This window comes from Microtus ochrogaster, chromosome 4 (genome assembly GCF_000317375.1).
Source record: "Microtus ochrogaster isolate Prairie Vole_2 chromosome 4, MicOch1.0, whole genome shotgun sequence".
Taxonomy (NCBI): Eukaryota; Metazoa; Chordata; class Mammalia; order Rodentia; family Cricetidae; genus Microtus; species Microtus ochrogaster.
Window position 1 is genome coordinate 6127505 of NC_022011.1, and position 17544 is coordinate 6145048.

At 43.2% G+C, this 17544-nt stretch overlaps 2 protein-coding genes across 3 annotated transcripts in view; both read left to right on the forward strand.

Moving 5' to 3' along the window:
* The window catches only part of Terb1 (telomere repeat binding bouquet formation protein 1), a 45748-nt gene extending 45163 nt beyond the window's left edge, over nucleotides 1-585 (forward strand). Inside the window, exon 19 of the mRNA XM_005345529.3 lies at nucleotides 301-585. Within this exon, the coding sequence (XP_005345586.3) occupies nucleotides 301-488 (188 nt within the window). The 3' untranslated portion in view covers nucleotides 489-585. The remainder of the gene's footprint in view (nucleotides 1-300) is intronic.
* Nucleotides 586-3823: 3238 nt separating this feature from the next.
* Nucleotides 3824-17544, forward strand: part of Dync1li2 (dynein cytoplasmic 1 light intermediate chain 2) — a 26178-nt gene continuing 12457 nt past the window's right edge. Inside the window, exons 1-5 of one of the 2 annotated variants that reach the window (XM_005345530.3) lie at nucleotides 3824-4160; nucleotides 4298-4371; nucleotides 6328-6444; nucleotides 9582-9812; nucleotides 16959-17128. In XM_005345530.3, the coding sequence (XP_005345587.1) occupies nucleotides 4054-4160; nucleotides 4298-4371; nucleotides 6328-6444; nucleotides 9582-9812; nucleotides 16959-17128 (699 nt within the window). In that variant the 5' untranslated portion in view covers nucleotides 3824-4053. The remainder of the gene's footprint in view (nucleotides 4161-4297; nucleotides 4372-6327; nucleotides 6445-9581; nucleotides 9813-16958; nucleotides 17129-17544) is intronic. The other variant, XM_026778418.1, reaches the window with a different exon arrangement.

A 17544-nucleotide genomic window follows, 5' to 3' on the forward strand; every position in this document is an offset into this window, starting at 1 on the left:
GAGACCAGCCTGGTCTACAAGAGCTAGTTCCAGGACGGGCTCCAAAACCACAGAGAAACCCTGTCTCGAAAAACCAAAAAAAAAAAAAAAAAGAAAGAAAGAAAGAAAGAAATTACAGTGGTAGCACCTCACTTAGTGATTTATTAAACTGAAGTAAATGTCCATTTGAAAAGTGTCTCTGGCATTGAACTGTCTTATTCTGTAGTTTATATCTAGGGAATAAGTTACACATTTATTTGAGTTTTGGGATTTCTTATTTCAGCAAGTATTAATATATTCTACAATTTCCATTCATTACAGGAAAACGAAGAATTCGTAAAAACTTTACCAAAGAAGAAGTAAATTATCTTTTCCATGGAGTTAAAAAAATGGGAAATCATTGGAATTCAATTTTGTGGTCTTTCCCCTTTCAACAAGGACGAAAGGCTGTAGACCTTGCTCACAAATACTACAAGCTGATCAGAGGCCCCAACTGTGCAGCCATATGACTAGAAGAGACTCAAGTGTTTTGTTTGTACTCTTAAAATAGAATTTCTTAGAAGATATAAAGTGTTAACTATTCTTCTAAACTCTTAAGAGACAGAATATGAGAGTTAAAATGACTTTTGCGATATAAGCTCTTCAAAATGTTACAATAATTTATAAAGCAAATGCATTTTCAGAAATGTGAAAATTAGATAGAATTTTTCCATGAGGCCAAATATGTTGTGCCTTCAATTTTCCTTAAAGTCAAAGAACATAGATCAGAAGAAAAAATTAGCAGCCTTTAAACATTACTTAACGTTATAGTGCCACAAATACTATATGACACATTTGCTTTTCAATATTTTTGCCTAGTGCCAGTGTTCACTCTAGAACTCAATTTCTCAAGCTGTTCAACTAAGGCTCTCACCCAACAAATAATGTTTGCCATTTGTTAAATGATTCCTCTTCTAAAGGTCAATTAAGAGGTTGTATTAGTACTCTCATATTCTATTCTATTCTCTGATCAAATTCTCATTTTGCTGGATGTTTACTTGCTTTCTTTATTCATTACTTGTATTGATTTATTGTGTATTTGGGCCAGAGAAAACAACGTGCAGAAGTTAGTTTTTTCCTTGCACTATGTGCATCCTAGGGGTCGAACTCAGTTTGTCAGGTAAGGCAGCGAGTGCCTTTACCCAGCAAGTCATCTTGCTTGTTGCTTTAGTTGTTTTACGGTGTCTCTCATTTCCTCCTCCTGTCCTGTCCTTCCACATCATTTTTGCCTCGTGTTAATGAGCCTCAGCTACTTCACGCTATAGCAGATCATATCCTCTGATGAGCTCAGTCACTGTTGGACATACTATTGTCTATTTGTAATGTATGCCTTAGAAAGGGCTCAAGTTTTCTCCTAAGCTATGCCCAATTTTATGAACCTAATTTTGATGTCTTTTGACCAGCTTTCCAATAATAGCTAATATAGTTACACCTTTTACATTATAATTGGAATCATTTTCAAATATCCCGTTGGGTTAGTTTGTGATACGATATGATCTTATGTAGCCCAGGCTGGCCTTGCACTTGCACTCATTGTATATCCTAGAATGACCTTTGTTTTTGTTTAGCAGATCTGGAATTTGCCCCTAGAACACTGTGTTTGCTAGTCAGACATCCTCCCACTGAGTTACAGCTCCGGCCCTGGTTTTGTTTTTGAGACAGTATCTCACTATGCAGCCCAGGCTGCTTTTGAACTCATTATCCCCCTGCCTTAGCATCCCTAGTGTTGGGATCACAGGTTTCTGCCTCCATGCCAGTGGGATGCTAGGAATGCATCCCTGCCCCAGCACTGTTAGCTGAGTGGTATCTCCAGCCCATGGATTGTTTTTTGTTAAACTCTACTATAGGACTGTAAGAGCTCATGTTCAGTTTCTCATTTTGTTAGATTTAGTCTGTGCTGTTTGTCATCCAGTATTTTTGGAAACACTGCTGTGTCTGCTTATGTGAGTGTGCTGCTGCACTCTCCTCTAAATATCAGATGACACCCTGAATGGGCTATTGGAAAGCCCTGGCATCTCTGGTAGCCCCTTCTCTCTACACCAGGCCAGCCTCCTCTTTATTTTTCAGACAGCCTTGTGCAGACCAGACTGGCCCTGAATTCTAGCTCTTCCTCCCTTAGCCTTCTCAGTGCTAGGATTATAGACATATGCCACCACCAGGGGCTGGCCTGGTCTTTAGCAAGCTCAATGTTATCATCCAGCCCATTTTTTTAAATCCTCTTTTGTTGTGAATTGTTCAATTCTCTGTTAAAATTTGCATTCCCTATCTTTGCAGCATCCTCCCACTTGGTATTCCTGCAAGAAAAGAAAGCTACTATATGCATTTACATCTGGTGCTATCTTCTCCTTTTGCAACTGGTCACATTAGAGAAGTTCATGTAGTGGGGATTAAAGTTTACTGGCCCAGAGTTTTCAACTCTACTGTCCTGTGAAAACTCATACTACTTGTCCTTGTATGATTTCCAGTATTGCCTTCACTTCCCTCCCATTTTCCTTTTTCCAATTTTCATTCAAAATGGCAGATTGTATGCCCTTGTTGGATCCTGTAATTTATGCTGCTAAGTTTTTTGGCAGAGCCAGAATCACTATCCTTTATACCTGGAACCCACTTAGGTGATTGCTTTTCCCGCCATACCACTTTTCCTTGTATTTATCAATGCTTGTAAAGTTAGCCTCCTTCCATAGAGAACAGCAAGAGCCCTCAGGTCCAGGCCATATCTTAATTTACCTCTGATAAACACAAACATTTCTTTCTCTTCCCCACTACTTCTCCTGTTCGACATTTCTTCTTTACCTTTTCACATCCAGTCTCTCCCCCACTACTTTCTCCGATGAAGGAAAGCAGTTACAGCCAATTGTTCTGCTGTCAAATGTTGACTCCCTAAAAGATAGCATTTAAAAAAACTTGAAGCAAAGCCAAGAGTATTGTTAGCTGATAAAAAAAAAAGAAATTATTCACAGTTAGTAGTCTACAGAGGAGATGAAAGACAACAATTGAGGATTTGTGATATTCTATGAATAGACATCTTGAGAATTATGCCAGATTCATTATATAAGAATTCAGGAATAGAGCTGGAGAGATGGCTCAGAGGTTAAGAGCATTGCCTGCTCTTCCAAAGGTCCTGAGTTCAATTCCCAGCAACCACATGGTGGCTCACAACCATCTGTAATGGGGTCTTGTGCCCTCTTCTGGTCTAAAGGCATACACACAGAATATTGTATACATAATAAATAAATAAATATTTTTTTTAAAAAAAAGAATTCAGGAATAATGACCATGACTGGGATGTTCTAGCACTGGGTCTTGGGACTGTGTTTCAGACAAGGTCTTACTAGCTAGCCTTAGTTAGCCTTTAACTTGCTATGTAGACCAGGCTGGCTTCAAATTTACAAAGATCAACCTGCCTCTCTCTCCCAAGGGCTGGAATTAAAGGCGTGTGCCACCATGCCAAGTCCATTTTAACTTTTATTTTTTTTGAAGTACTATCTCATGTAGCTTGTGCTCAGTTTAACTTGCTTGCTATGTAGTCTAAGACCTTGAACTTCCGATTTCCCTACTGCCAGATTCCCGTTGCTAGGAGTGAGTTTTTTTTTTTAGAGCGTCTTTCACGGTAGACCACATCCCAGCCCTTTTATATTTCTGAGCTATAGTTTCGTCACTTCACTTATTAAGAGTTAAGCAGGATTCGATGGGATAGCTTGTGACACACAAGGTGAGACATAAACGGGGCTGTCTTCTAAAGCTTGGGCTTGCACCTTCTAAGCCTGCAGGAGCCGCCCTAGCGCACCCAGTTGGGCGGGGCCCGCGGCTCCACCTCCCGCGCAAGGCTGTCCGGCTCGCTGCCTGACCGAGCAACCTCCCTCGCTGCGGCGCTTCCGCCACCCGCAGACGCACGCGGACGTCGCCGGCCCGTCGGGACGCGCTGGATAGCGAAGCTTCTGCGGTTTGGAGGGCGGGCGGCGCGGCCCTGCCGGGGTCCTTGCGGGTCCTCTACCGGCCCGGGGGAGGGCCCTCTTTGTGGCTGCAGTTGGCAAGATGGCGCCGGTGGGGGTGGAGAAGAAGCTGCTGCTGGGCCCCAATGGGCCAGCGGTGGCGGCCGCCGGCGACCTAACCAGTGAAGAGGAGGAAGGCCAGAGTCTATGGTGAGGAACGCACAGAGCCACGGGTGGCGTGGCCGGGCAGAGAGTGGGCCGGAGCGGGCGGTACCATGGGCAGACATTGACGGGCCGAGCGGTCCTGGGCGGTCCCGCGCTGACCACTCTTGTCATTGTCGCCGCAGGTCTTCGATCTTGAGCGAAGTGTCCACCCGCTCCAGGTCCAAGCTGCCGTCCGGCAAGAACATTCTGGTGTTCGGTGAGCAGCCGGGTACTGCCCTGGGGCGCCGGGTGGGCCAGGCAGTGCCCCTCCTACAGGTTCCTGCCTTCTCCACCCTTACTGCCTGCTAGTTGCTGGCCGGCCGGGGAGGCTACCCTGAACTCTAGCAGGGCAGCCGGAGAGTCTCCAAGCCCACACCTCTCCTGACCCCCAGAATGCAGGTCCGTTTGTAGTCCAGTGATGTGGCGTGGGCTTGTGGCGCATTCCTTCAAATCATTCATTGGCTGAGACTTCAGCCAATATCTTCTTCATCACTTAGTCTTGTGCTCACCAAGTTGAGGGTGTAGAGAAAGGGAAAAGAGGATGTTCAGGCTGGATGGAGATGGGGGAACTAGGTGACCTGGGCTGGGAACTGAGAAGTCTCGAAGCCTTTCTTCAGCCCTCGTGGGCTGTTGAGCAGAGGCACAAGGGACTCCCCAAAGGCAGCAGACCTTGGGAGTCAGCCCTAGGAACTTTCTTGCATTACTCCTGCAGTCACTGCTAGGTTGCCAAATCAGTCATTTAACCTCTCTGACTTCAGTTATCTCATACAAATGAAAGGGATTAGGTGCGTTCACACGCAAAGCTGTTGGGGTTGGGGTGAGGGCTGAGCAATGGGACAGCACAGCCGAGCTTAGACACTCTGCAAGTCTAGCAGGAGGCAGATGTGTGCGTGGTTGCCCTGCATCTTTCCTGTCAAGAGCAGACTGCTGTGGGTGCATCACACTGCTTGATGTGTTGAAAGAACTTGTGGAGTCGGGTGTTTTGAAGGGTAACTGTTTAGGTGCAGGCACATAGATTAGTTCTTTCCTGAGGCTCCTGCTTTTCACAGATTTTATCTTCCTCTACCCTTCCCCAAGCCTTTAGGAAATAACTGCCTGGTGGTTTCCCAGTGTTTCTCCCATCTAGGTAATGGCCAGTGTGGTAGGTTATAGCCAGATATGGGCTTTAGGGAAATAGCTCGGGCTGCAGAGTGCCGGGTAGATGAGAATGAGCAGGTGCTGAAATCAGGCTGACACGCACTCACCATGGTGAGTTGTGGCCAGCATGAATCCAAGGGTCTTTAGTAATAGTGTTTCTTTAGGGATATTGTGTGGGGGAGGGTGTTGGATATAGATAGTCCGAGGGAGATGAGACTCAGTACTTAGGAGTTTTGCTTAGGTCTGTAATTACTTTTCCCCAGCTTCCAAGCCTTTAGGGTGCTTGTGAAGATGTTTCAAAATCAGATGCATGTAAATAATATTTATAAACTTCATGATTATGAGGCAGAAACAGATTTGTATGTTGGATTTTCAAAACACGGTTTCTCTGTGTGGCCCTGATTGTTCTGGAATTCTGTGTAGACCAGGCTGGCCTCGAACTCAGAGATTTGCCTGTCTCTGCCTCCCAAGTGCTGAGATTAAACCCTGCTCAGAATCAGAATTTTAGGCCGGGCGGTGGTGGCGCATGCCTTTAATCCCAGCACTCAGGAGGCAGAGGCAGGCGGATCTCTGTGAGTTCGAGACCAGCCAAAACCACAGAGAAACCCTGTCTCGAAAAAAAAAAAAAGAATCAGAATTTTAGTTCAGTGTTCCTAGACTTTTGAGGTTAGTTGTGTTTTGAAGAGTTCTTTCTTTTACTGTGGTAAAGATTTATTTTGTGAGAAACTAGTCCCACCTTTGACGTTCACTTCTCTGAATGTCTGTCTTAGAAACTTAGAGCTAGTGGATTTGCCTTATTCCTTCCCTTGGGACGTTAAGAGAAATGCAGTAGAGGGTTCTTTGGGATCTTGGGACTGGCTGTTGCCTCTCCTAGTCACTCTTAGAGCAGATTTACTTTGTTGATGGGAACTGAGGCCTTAGCGGCAGGCTTGCTTCAGAGTCTTAGTCGTTTCTTATTATGTTGATGTTATGACTTGCCATCTTTGCCTAGCATGACACATAGTACATTTTGTCTTTTTGTGAATGTCACTTGTAGGAGAAGATGGTTCTGGTAAAACAACTCTCATGACCAAACTACAAGGAGCAGAGCACGGCAAAAAAGGAAGAGGCTTGGAGTATCTTTACCTCAGCGTTCACGATGAGGACCGGGATGGTGAGTGACCTGTTACTCCATTGTAAAGTGACATGCAGCACTCTGGCTCCTAATGCCTAGACCTTCCCAGCGCTCTGTTATAGCTGAAGAGAATGGTGAAGTGTTTGTCTTTGCAGGACTTGATTCACTTTTAGTCTGGTCTTGTTTTTTTTGAGACAGGGTCTTACGATAATGGCCCTGGCAGGCCTGAAACTCACTGTATAGACCAGGTTGGCCTTGAACTCTTAGAGATGCTACTCCGTAATAACTCCTTTAAAAATTTTCAGGTTTTACAGTCAGATCTTTTAGTGACTGTAGAATAGTTATCAGTGCCTATAGTCTAAAGATGAAGTGTGTTGATTAATTTCATTTTCTATATTTGCCTTTGCCTGTTTAAATACTAGTAATCATGTTGTTAGGGTGATTTTATAAAGCTACCCTACTTTCATATTCCTAAATTGGAGAAGATAAACCAAAAAGCCTCTCGCACTACAATCCTGCTGTCTCCAAACTATTGAGTAGAGGACATGGGTAGGGGCTCTTCCTAAAGCTCGGGCATGTTTATATGCTAATTTAGATCTCAGGGATTTTAGCCCCATTGCCTTGACTTTGTCTTTTTGAACATTCCTTAAAGGTCTTGAAAAGAATGCAACAAGTAGGCCTGGCGTCAAGGCCTCTTGTCTTCTGTCAGAAAAAGAGGCATTGAGTGTATGTCTCGACTCAGCTGTCTATGCTTACATGAGTGAGGCCACTAAACCAAGCTAGGGGACCTTGAATGTTTGCATCTTTTGCTTCCTGCCTTTGTAGGGTGCTATGGTTTTTGTGGGAAGACCTTGGGCTTGGGAGCCAGACAGAACTGGTTCATAATGCCACCAGTTATGGTAGCCTAACCACCCTTCATTTCCATTTCCTCATATGAGGAGGAAGATGATGGTACATTTTGCAGGTGGATAGAGTGTGGGAGTGGATAGGATCACTGGAAACATGGAGAGAGGGCATACTGGTGTAGATGCTCTGAATCTCTGTGTCCTCTGGTTTTTCCAATACTGAGGCATATTGCAGGACAGAGCGTCCCAGTAACCACATTAGTTGGCTTTGAGTTGAAGTTTATGCTGACATCTGTTTCAGATTCCTTTCAGGTCACTACTAGATCTTTTTCTTTGCTGCATTTATAGAACTTTTCTTTCGGCTACTTACTTGGGAGTCCTTGTCTGATGGAAGAGTTGCCCTTGCCTTAGGTTAATTATATATCTTTCAGCCCTAGTCTTTTTAATGTGTGGTATGACTGGATTGTAAGTACACCCTTCACAGATAATCACCTGCTAAAGAAAATAGTCTCTGGTTATATCTGGGCTGTGGTAGGACATCCCATGTCAAAGGACCACTGCCTCTCAGTTAGATATCCGTCTAATGCTGCGTGGCATATGTGATTCCCACAAATGGGTGAGTGATGCATAGTTGACACTGGCAAGGAAAGCCGAAAAAAGGAACTATACTTGCTGATGGGTAGGCATATAAACCTCATATGTCTAGAGTTGGTTCACAGACCCAAACTAAAATATACTGGAGTTTTGGAACCGGTCAGGTAGCTCGGCAGATGAAGTCATCTGCAGCCAAGAGAGCCTGAGTTTGATCCCTGAGACCCACTTGATGGAAGGAAAGAAGTGACTCTCCACAGGCGGTCCTCTGACTTCACTGTGGATGTGTGCACCTACACATATCCTTCACTTGTGCTCTCAAGGGCACACGTAACTCTAAATGTATCTTATAAAGTTTTTAAATAAGAGCTAGAGAGATGGATCAGTTGCTACTCTTCCAGAGGACCCATCCCAGCACTACAATAGTTCAGTTTCTAGCACCCTGTCGGGTGGTTTATAATGGTTTATAACTCTAGCTTCAGGGGATCCAAGACCTCTGGCCTGAGAGCACCTGTATTCTGGCGCACATAACTACATGTAGGCACACACACACCTATATAGAATTAAAAATAATAAAAATAAGTCTAAAATTTTAACATAATTTAGAGGTTGTAAATACAATTAGATGTTCAAACTCATCAAAATACTTTTTTTTTTTTTTTGTGGTTTTTCGAGACAGGGTTTCTCTGTGGTTTTGGAGCCTGGCTCTTGTAGACCAGGCTGGTCTCGAACTCACAGAGATCCGCCTGCCTCTGCCTCCCGAGTGCTAGGATTAAAGGCATGTGCCACCACCACCTGGCCAAAATACATTTTTATAGATACTAATAATTTGGTTATATCAACAAGGAAGCTAAAGAAAAGTAGGTTTTAAAAGTATATGTTGGAAAGGAAATTAATGAAATGACATTTTGATGTTAGGAGTTCCCTCTCTCAAGATACTTTTATAGAAAAAATAATTTTTAAGAAATATACATGCATCCCAGCACTCGGGAGGCAGAGGCAGGCGGATCTCTGTGAGTTCGAGACCAGCCTGGTCTACAGAGCTAGTTCCAGGACAGGCGCCAAAGCCACAGAAAAACCCTGTCTCGAAAAACCAAAAAAAAAAAAAAAAAAAATACATGCATATAGATATGTACGTATATATATGTGAAATTTTCTAAAAATATCCTATAAATTTAGAGAATTACCTTCTATAGTTGAATTATCACACTTACCAGTTATTGGTACATTTTATTTCAGATTTATCTTAAGATCTCCCTATAGTCCAGATTGGATTATTTTTTATCCAGTTTCAGACATTAATACCATTTCATCTGTAAATACTTCCATATATATATCTAAAAGATAAAGATGCTTGGAGTAGATGACTTATTATTCTAATAACTATAGTTGCTTAGTGTGCCACACAAAAGGGTTTAGTCAGCTTGTTCACCACCTCCCAGATCGCTGGTGTCTTGGGACAGTAGATTACTTAGACAATTCATCAATAAACGTTAGTGTCCTTCGATTGTTACTGAAAGCGAATTCCTTTCACTCCTGCTCCTTAGAATCTGCTGAAATCTTAGAGGCTAAACTTTAACAAGTCTAGGCAGTTGATTCCGTGTAGGCTGGTTTGTTGGCTGCTGGGTAGACACTGCTTGGGCTGGGATTTCTGTGTGGATTCCTTCCCTCCCTAGTGCTGCTGTTCTCGTTGTCTGCAGACATTGTTAGGTGATGGTGGTGCATCATTTCTCTCCGCAGATCACACCCGCTGCAATGTGTGGATCTTAGATGGAGACCTCTACCACAAAGGCCTGCTGAAATTCGCAGTTTCAGCTGAGTCTTTGCCGGAGACCCTGGCCATTTTTGTTGCAGACATGTCTAGACCTTGGACTATAATGGAATCTCTACAGAAGTGGGCTAGTGTTCTGCGTGAGCACATTGACAAGATGAAAATTCCACCAGAGGAAATGAGGGATTTGGAACGAAAATGTGAGTAAAATTTACTAGTCTCTTTGGATTATTGGGGTCACTTTCTTTTTCAGCCAAGAGAGTTTACTTGGCATAGAATCTGCTTTTGTTCTGAAATATTTTTCAGTTATTGAAATTCAGTTATCAAGAATAATTTGAAGGGCTGGAGAAGTGATATAGTGGTTAAGAGTACTTGCTCTTCTTGCAGGGGACCCAGTCTCAGTTCCCAGTACCCTTATTAGGTAGCTCACAACCTCCACTTCTTTTTCCAGAGCATCTGGTCACTAGCATGCATATAGTGTATATATAGTCAGGCATTCAAGTGTATGCACACACAAACACGGATGGATGGGTGTCGTGGTACGTGCCTTTAATCCCAGTACTTGGGAAGCAGATCTCAGTGAGTTCAAGACCAGACTAATCTATATAACAAGTTCCAGGTCAGCTATAACTATATAGAGAAACCCTATTATTAAAAAGAGAAAGGAAGGAAGGAAGAAAGAAAAAGAAAAGAAAAAATTTGAAAGATTATCAATGTTTTGTTTCGGCTATGTTTTCAGAAGTCTCAGTTCATGGTCACTTGGCTGTTTCTTGGCCTGTGATGAGGCCTTCTTATCATTGCAGAAGGGAGACAGAGAAGGGTGGAGTAAAGGGGAAAGGGTAACTGTCAAGTACTGTCTGCAGTGCCTCCTTCCTTCCGCTTGGTCCCTCTTCTAATAGCCATTCAGCCGAATGCACATTGCAGAATCCTCTGAGAGCTTCCATCCAGTGCCGTTTCCATCCAGTCAAACATAAATCAGTAATACCACTAGCTAGGGACAGTCTTTGGGAACATTTTTTTTCCAAACCCCAAACCCACGTTTCTTGAATCTCATAGAGATCCCGTGTCTCCTTGTTGATGGGTTTAATAAAAGTCTAAAGAAGAGAACTCTTTCATTTCCAACTAGTTCATTTTGGAATCTAGCAAATATGATTACATTCAGGAATAGGAAAATTGTCTTTTGTGGGAGGGGTCATTAAAATACAATAAAAGTTATTTTAGGGTTAAAGACATGAATCCTTCTGAGGACAAAGAACTTTCAAATTAAAGGAAGTTTGGTGGATTTTCAAATGTGGTTCAGAAGCTTGTTTTTCCTTCCTTTGCTTCTGTGCAGTTACATCAGCTTCTGTCCCTTTGCCAGGGAAATGGGAGGGGCAGGCAGTGGAACCGGCAGCCGCAGCATCTTGGCCAGTGGAAGCTTGGCTGCCTCTGGCTTAGTGCCACAGGGTGACATCACTCCCTTTGGTGGATTGACAAGGGCTCCAGAGCATGGCACATAACATAGTATCTGTACACTAACTAGCAGGAGAGTTCTGAGTTTGATAGTGCTTTTCAAATTGAATTGTCTACTGCATGTCTTCCTGTCCCACACTTCATCTTGCCCGTATCCATCATTAACTAAAACAGGCAGCTTAACACCTTATTCTTCCCTTTGTTGCATGTGTGCTTTCTGGCTCATCCGCATGTGGGTATAGTGATTATCATGCAGTTCAGCTCATCTGTCTCCAGCCACTGACCCTTTTCGATAATGCCTCCTTTTCTTGCAAAACAGAGATGTTAAAGACAACTCAGTAGAGTAGTTCTGAGGCTGAAAAGCTGTTTCTAGATCACTGCACACAGATTCATACCCAGACTAGTGAACTAATGTGCTACAGACTTCAGTCCTCTGAGCGCATTTTCTTGAATTGATAACCTTATAGAGATTTATGAAACTAGAAAAAGAGCCACATTGGCCAAGGGTACCGCTTTTTCTCAGATGAGGAAAATGAGGAACAAACTAGGTGTTGTTCTAGGTGCTGGGGATACAGCAGACAGGATACCTATTCTTGGGGAGCTTTGGAATGAGACACTGAATTAATTTAATGGTCTTAGTCACTGGTGTCTGTGCCACTGAAGATTGGATTCAGCGACATATGACAGAACCTTGGAGAGGAAGATGACTTCAACAAGACTGGAGTTTATTTCTCCTGAAGATGAGACCAAGAGTGAGCAGCTCAGGGAAGACAGCTCCAGAGCCCCGGCTCACTGTGCTTTCCGCTTTGTCATTTTGAGGGTGTGGTTCTTTTCCTCCTGACAACCAGAATGTCAGCAGCCTGTCTGTGTTCCAGGAAGGCAATGCTGAGGTGCACAAGCCTCCTGTCTTTTAAAGAGGATGAGAGCAGTCTTTTTGGTTGTTTACAGTGTGTGCACATGCATATGCAGGAGGACTTTCACTACAGGTGCTAGGGGTTGACCTCAGTGTTTCACAGGGAGCACTTTGATCTGCTGACCCCCTGACAGTCCAGAAAAGTCTTAATTCTGTGTGTTCTGAGCAGGGTTCTGTTGGGTTAGGGGAAGAGGAGAGAATATGTGTATATTCTGGAGGGTATGTAACAACTACTGAACCATGTCTGTGTCTGAGGGTCTCTGCTTTACTGTCTCTGGTCTTTGATGTTTAGAGTGGTAGCCATGCCTGTGCTGCCTGCTGAAGGAGTGTGTCTGTTCACACTGGTTTTAGCTTACTTTTAGGAAAGTAGTTAGTTGTTGATATTCTTCCTCAGAGGACTGCTGCCTTCCAGATTAATTAGACTCTTCACTATTTTCTTATTAAGATTTATTGTATTTTCAATTATGTGGGGAGGGGCACAGTATTCATTCATGTAAATACAGGTTCCGGCAGAAGTGTTGGAGCCTCCTGAAGGAGGTTGCTAGGCAGTGCTGGGAAGTGAACTCCAATCCTTTTTAAGAGTAAGATGTGCTTTTAACTCCTGAGTATCTCTCCAGCCCCCTGTAGTATTATTTTCAAGTAAACACTGCTTTACAGTCCAGCTTCCATCCCAGCCTGTCAGATTGGAACTGCTTTGTGATCAGCCACTGGCGCCAGAGCTGGCCAAGGGAAGCAAGTCCTAGAGCCGCTAGAAGGAGATGCTTGTTTGTAGGTGTGGTAGACTAATTATTGTTATTGCTGAGACAACAGGACAAAGATATTATAAAGAAGGGCTTTTGTTGTTGGGTTCTTCTTTTGCGGGGGGGGGGGAGTGGTGATGGGGCTTTTTGAGGGAATACAGTTTATCATTGTTGTAGGAGGCCACTTGTTTGTTCCCAGCTGCTCAGCCCCGAAATAATCACACAGAAACCATATTAGTTTGTTTGTTTGTTTAGTCTTCTCTCATATATTATATCCCAACTGAGTTTCCCCTCCCTTTTCTCCTTCCAGTTCCTCCCTTTGACTTTCCCTCTCCCTCAGATTCATTTTTCCTTTGTTTTCCTTCAGAAAAGAGCCAGCCTCCCAGAGATATCAACCAAACATGGCATAGCAAGTTGCAATATGACTAGGCACATATCTTCATATCAAGGCTGAACGAGGCAACCCAGTGGGAGGAAAAGGGTCACCAAAGATGGTGAAAGCATAAGAAACATCCCTGACTCTCACTGTAAGAAGTCCTAGAGGAACATCAATCATAACATATATGTGAAACCTTATTATTTAAATCACTGCTTGGCTCATTAGCTCTAGCTTCTTATTTGCTAACTCTTGTATCTTAATTTAACCCATCTCCATTAATTTGTGTATTACCATGAAGTCGTGGCTTACCAGGAAAGTTTCAGCGTGTCTGTCTCCATGGCTTCTCTTGACTCCACCTTCTTTCCCCCAGCATTCAGTTTAGTTTTCCCTGTTTAGCTCTATTCTGCCATATCAGGCCAAGCCAGTTTCTTTATTCATTAACCAATAAAAGCAACACATATACAGAAGGACCTCCCACACCACATCATGGCAAGGAAGGAGAGCATGGAGTCAGGAACATAAGGCTGTTGTTGGTCACAATACATCTGCAGTCAGTAGGCAGAAATGAATACTAACTAGTACTCAGCTTGTTTTCTCTTTGTTTTTGTTGTTGTTTTTATGTAGTCTAGGAGCAGGGATTGTGGTATGGAGACGTGGTGAAAGCTTTCCTACCTTTGTGAAGGGTGGACTAGCATAGATGCTCTGAATCTCTTTATTCCTAAACCGTAAACAAACCATAGATTGTCTGGAAGCACCCTTACCTGCACACCCCAAGGTGATTATTTAGTTATTGAATATAGGATCTCGCTATATAGCTCTAACTATCCTGGAACTCACTCTGTAGACCAGGCTGCCTCTCAAGTACTGGGATTAAAGGTGTACATCACTATGCCAGTTCCAATAACCTAGTTATGATAGCAAATCACCTATCACAAGACTGTTCCTTGTCAATTCAGTATCCAAACCCACCACTTTAAATCGTAACAGTTGGTTTTTCCCTGGTGCCTGTCAGACTTTTTCATAGGAGTTTCTCAAAACTGCATCCAGCAGCAAGCAGTCAGTGAGGTAGAAAGAGGGGAAACCACAGCAGTGAAGCTAGAGTAGTGGGGACTCCCTTCAACACTGGGCCTTAATGTTTTCTGGGGTGAAATGTTGGCTGCTTCACTGCCTATAGAGAAAGTATTACACTGAGCTACATTTTACTTTCAGGATTATGGTTCTCATTTTTTGTAATCCACCTTTCTTCATTTTTCTGTATGTTATGTATATTTTCTGTCTTCCAATCTGTTTTCTACAATGTTCTATTTAAAACATGTGAATTTCCGGGGGCTGGAGAGATGGCTCAGAGGTTAAGAGCATTGCCTGCTCTTCCAAAGGTCCTGAGTTCAATTCCCAGCAACCACATGGTGGCTCACAACCATCTGTAATGGGGTCTGGTGCCCTCTTCTGGCCTTCAGGCATACACACAGACAGAATATTGTATACATAATAAATAAATAAATAAATATTAAAACATGTGAATTTCCTACTCTTGTTGAATAGCCAGGGTTTGTTTTTATTTAGATTTTTTATTTTTTTTTATTTGTTTTGTTTTGTTTTGTTTTGTTTTGTTTGTTTTGGGATTTTCAAGACAGGGTTTCTCTGTAGCTTTTGGTTCCTGTCCTGGAACTAGCTCTTGTAGACCAGGCTGGCCTCTGCCTCCCGAGTGCTGGGATTAAAGGCGTGCGCCGCCACCGCCTGGCTTTATTTTGTTTTGTTTTGAGACATGGATCTCATTTTGTAGCTTCAGCCGGCCTGGGAGTTGGTGTGTAGGCCAGGCTGGCCTGAGACTTACAGAGATCCACCTGCCTCTGCCCCTGGAGTGCTGGGATTAAAGATGTGCCACCATACCAAACAAAAAGTCCAATTTTTCAATCGTTTAGAACAACAGTTCTCAGCCTGTGGGTTGCAACTCTTTTGGGGGTTGAGCAAATCTTTCACAGGGGTCTAATAGCAGATATCTTGCATATCAGCTATTTACATTACGAATCATAATAGTAACAAAATTACAGTTATGAAGCAGCAACAAAAATAATTTCTTGGCCTTCTATCGTGCTTTATTTACTTATTTTATGTGTGGATGTTCTACATGCATGTATCTCTGTGCACCATATGTGTGCAGTGCTCGTGGAAACCAGAAGAGGGTATCAGATCCTCTTAAGTGAAAGTTATAGGTGGTCGTCAGTTGTCTGGGTGCTGGGATTCAAACCCCAGGTACTCTGGAAGAGCAGTCATTTTCTCCATTCCCTCACTCTCCTCTCCCAATACTTTGGTTACGTTTACTTTGCATGGTTTTGGTGAAAGTATAAATGGCCTTAGGACTTTTTCAGTCCTGTTGGGTTTATTAGAAAATTAGAGCTGCCTATTGGCTCCTAAGCCTGGAGGGGCTTTGTCCCAACACATGAAGATCTAGGTTTGGTGGCTCACAGCTATAATTCTAACACTCAGGAGTCAGAGGGAGGGACAGGACAATTGCTACAAGTTCAAAGCCAGTCTGGTCTATACGGTGAGTTCTGGGCCAGCCAGGGATACGTAGCGAGACCCTTTTCAAATACAAAACAAAGCAAAATCAAGCCCCATCATCGGAACCTATACATGTTCACATATAGGTTCAGGTCTTCAGCTATAGCCGTTGGCTTCTCCACCAGTGCCCTTTTTCTTTTTGTAAAGACTTGTTTTATGAGTGTTCTACTTGCACATGTGTGTAGACTACATCCATGCCTAGTGCTCATGGAGGTCAGAAGAGGGTATTGGATTCCCTGAAACTGGAGTTCCAGATGTTTGTGAGCTTCCACATGGGTGCTGGGAACTGAAGCTGAGTCCTCTGCTGAATCAGTCCTCTGAGCCATTGCTCCAGCTCCCTCAGGGGCCCCTTTAACCAAAATAACAGTCGTGTCGGTTCAGTTATATTAAGCTATAAGATAGGCCGGCCGTACACACTACATGTGTAACTCAAGTTCCCCTGAAGACTAAGTTCATAAGAGTAGAGACAAGGAGGAATGTGGCTGGTGCTGTGCAGTCGCATGATCTCTATTTGCCTCTGCTATATGGAAATAAATGCTCTGGTATTCAGATTGTAGACATCCAGTAAGCTTTTCTCATTAGATCCTGACAAGTTGTGTTACGTGATTTCTAGTGGTCACCGATAATGAAGTAATAGTTGAACTATCCGTACTTAGAAAAATGTTAGCCGGGCAGTGGTGGCGCACGCCTTTAATCCCAGCACTCAGGAGGCAGAGGCAGGTGGATCTCTGAGTTCGAGACCAGCCTGGTCTACAAGAGCTAGTTCCAGGACAGGCTCCAAAACCACAGAGAAACCCTGTCTCGAAAAAACAAAAAAAAAAAAAACAAAAAAGAAAGAAAAATGTTTGCCACATGAGAAAAGTATGAGGGAATTATTGGTGGTGGTGTTCTTCGTTTTATTTCACTTGGTATTTTTTAATTATAGAAACTAGTATGAACTTAAGAACTTTAAAAATTTGGGCTAGGGCTCAGTGGTAGACTGCTTGCCTGGCACATGAAAAATCACAAGATCGAGTCATAGTACAGTTTTTGAAAGCAGAACTTTAAAAGCCTATTTAGGGACTACATGAGACTGAAGGTGTTAAGAAGTCCACTGCTCTTGTAGTTCACAGCTCAGTAGATGTGAGGCGCCAGATGCGAATCTGGCACTTTGCATCACGATCCCTAGACCCTAAAGCTGCAGCCTGTGCCATGCATAAATGCTCTTTTTTTTTAATTGTTACTACCCTTTTTCCTAATTTTCTAAACCTATGGTATGTTTTTATTTGTGTCTGTAATTTTTCTCTTTTTTTTTTTGTAGTTATGAAAGATTTTCAAGATTATATCGAGCCTGAAGAAGGTTGTCAGGGTTCCCCACAGAGAAGAGGGCCTCTGACCTCAGGCTCAGATGAAGACAGTGTTGCCCTCCCTCTGGGTGACAATGTGCTGACTCATAACCTGGGGATCCCAGTGTTGGTGGTGTGCACAAAGGTGTGTCCAGGGAATTGTAAGTTTGGCTGGGTTTGGCCAGTGAACAATCACCATCTCAAAGTTTCAGAAGCTTTGATGAAGTTTCTTCTTGAGGGAGAATTGGGCTTATTCGGGATTCATTAAGGTACATTGAATGTGTCAGGGTATAACATATTGTCATTTAATGCTGCTGCAAACTTGACATCACTTAGTTCAGAAAGCCCTATTTGACTTCATGGGCAAACTTAAGTGAAAACAGTTTTTTTAAGGGTCTGTAAGCCAGTGCATCTGGTCCACACTGACAGTGAAAATAGGATGATGAAGTAGAAATAGAAATTAAGCTTAATGGGGCTGGAGAGATGGCTCAGTGGTTAAGAGCATTGCCTGCTCTTCCAAAGGTCCTGAGTTCAATTCCCAGCAACCACATGGTGGCTCAC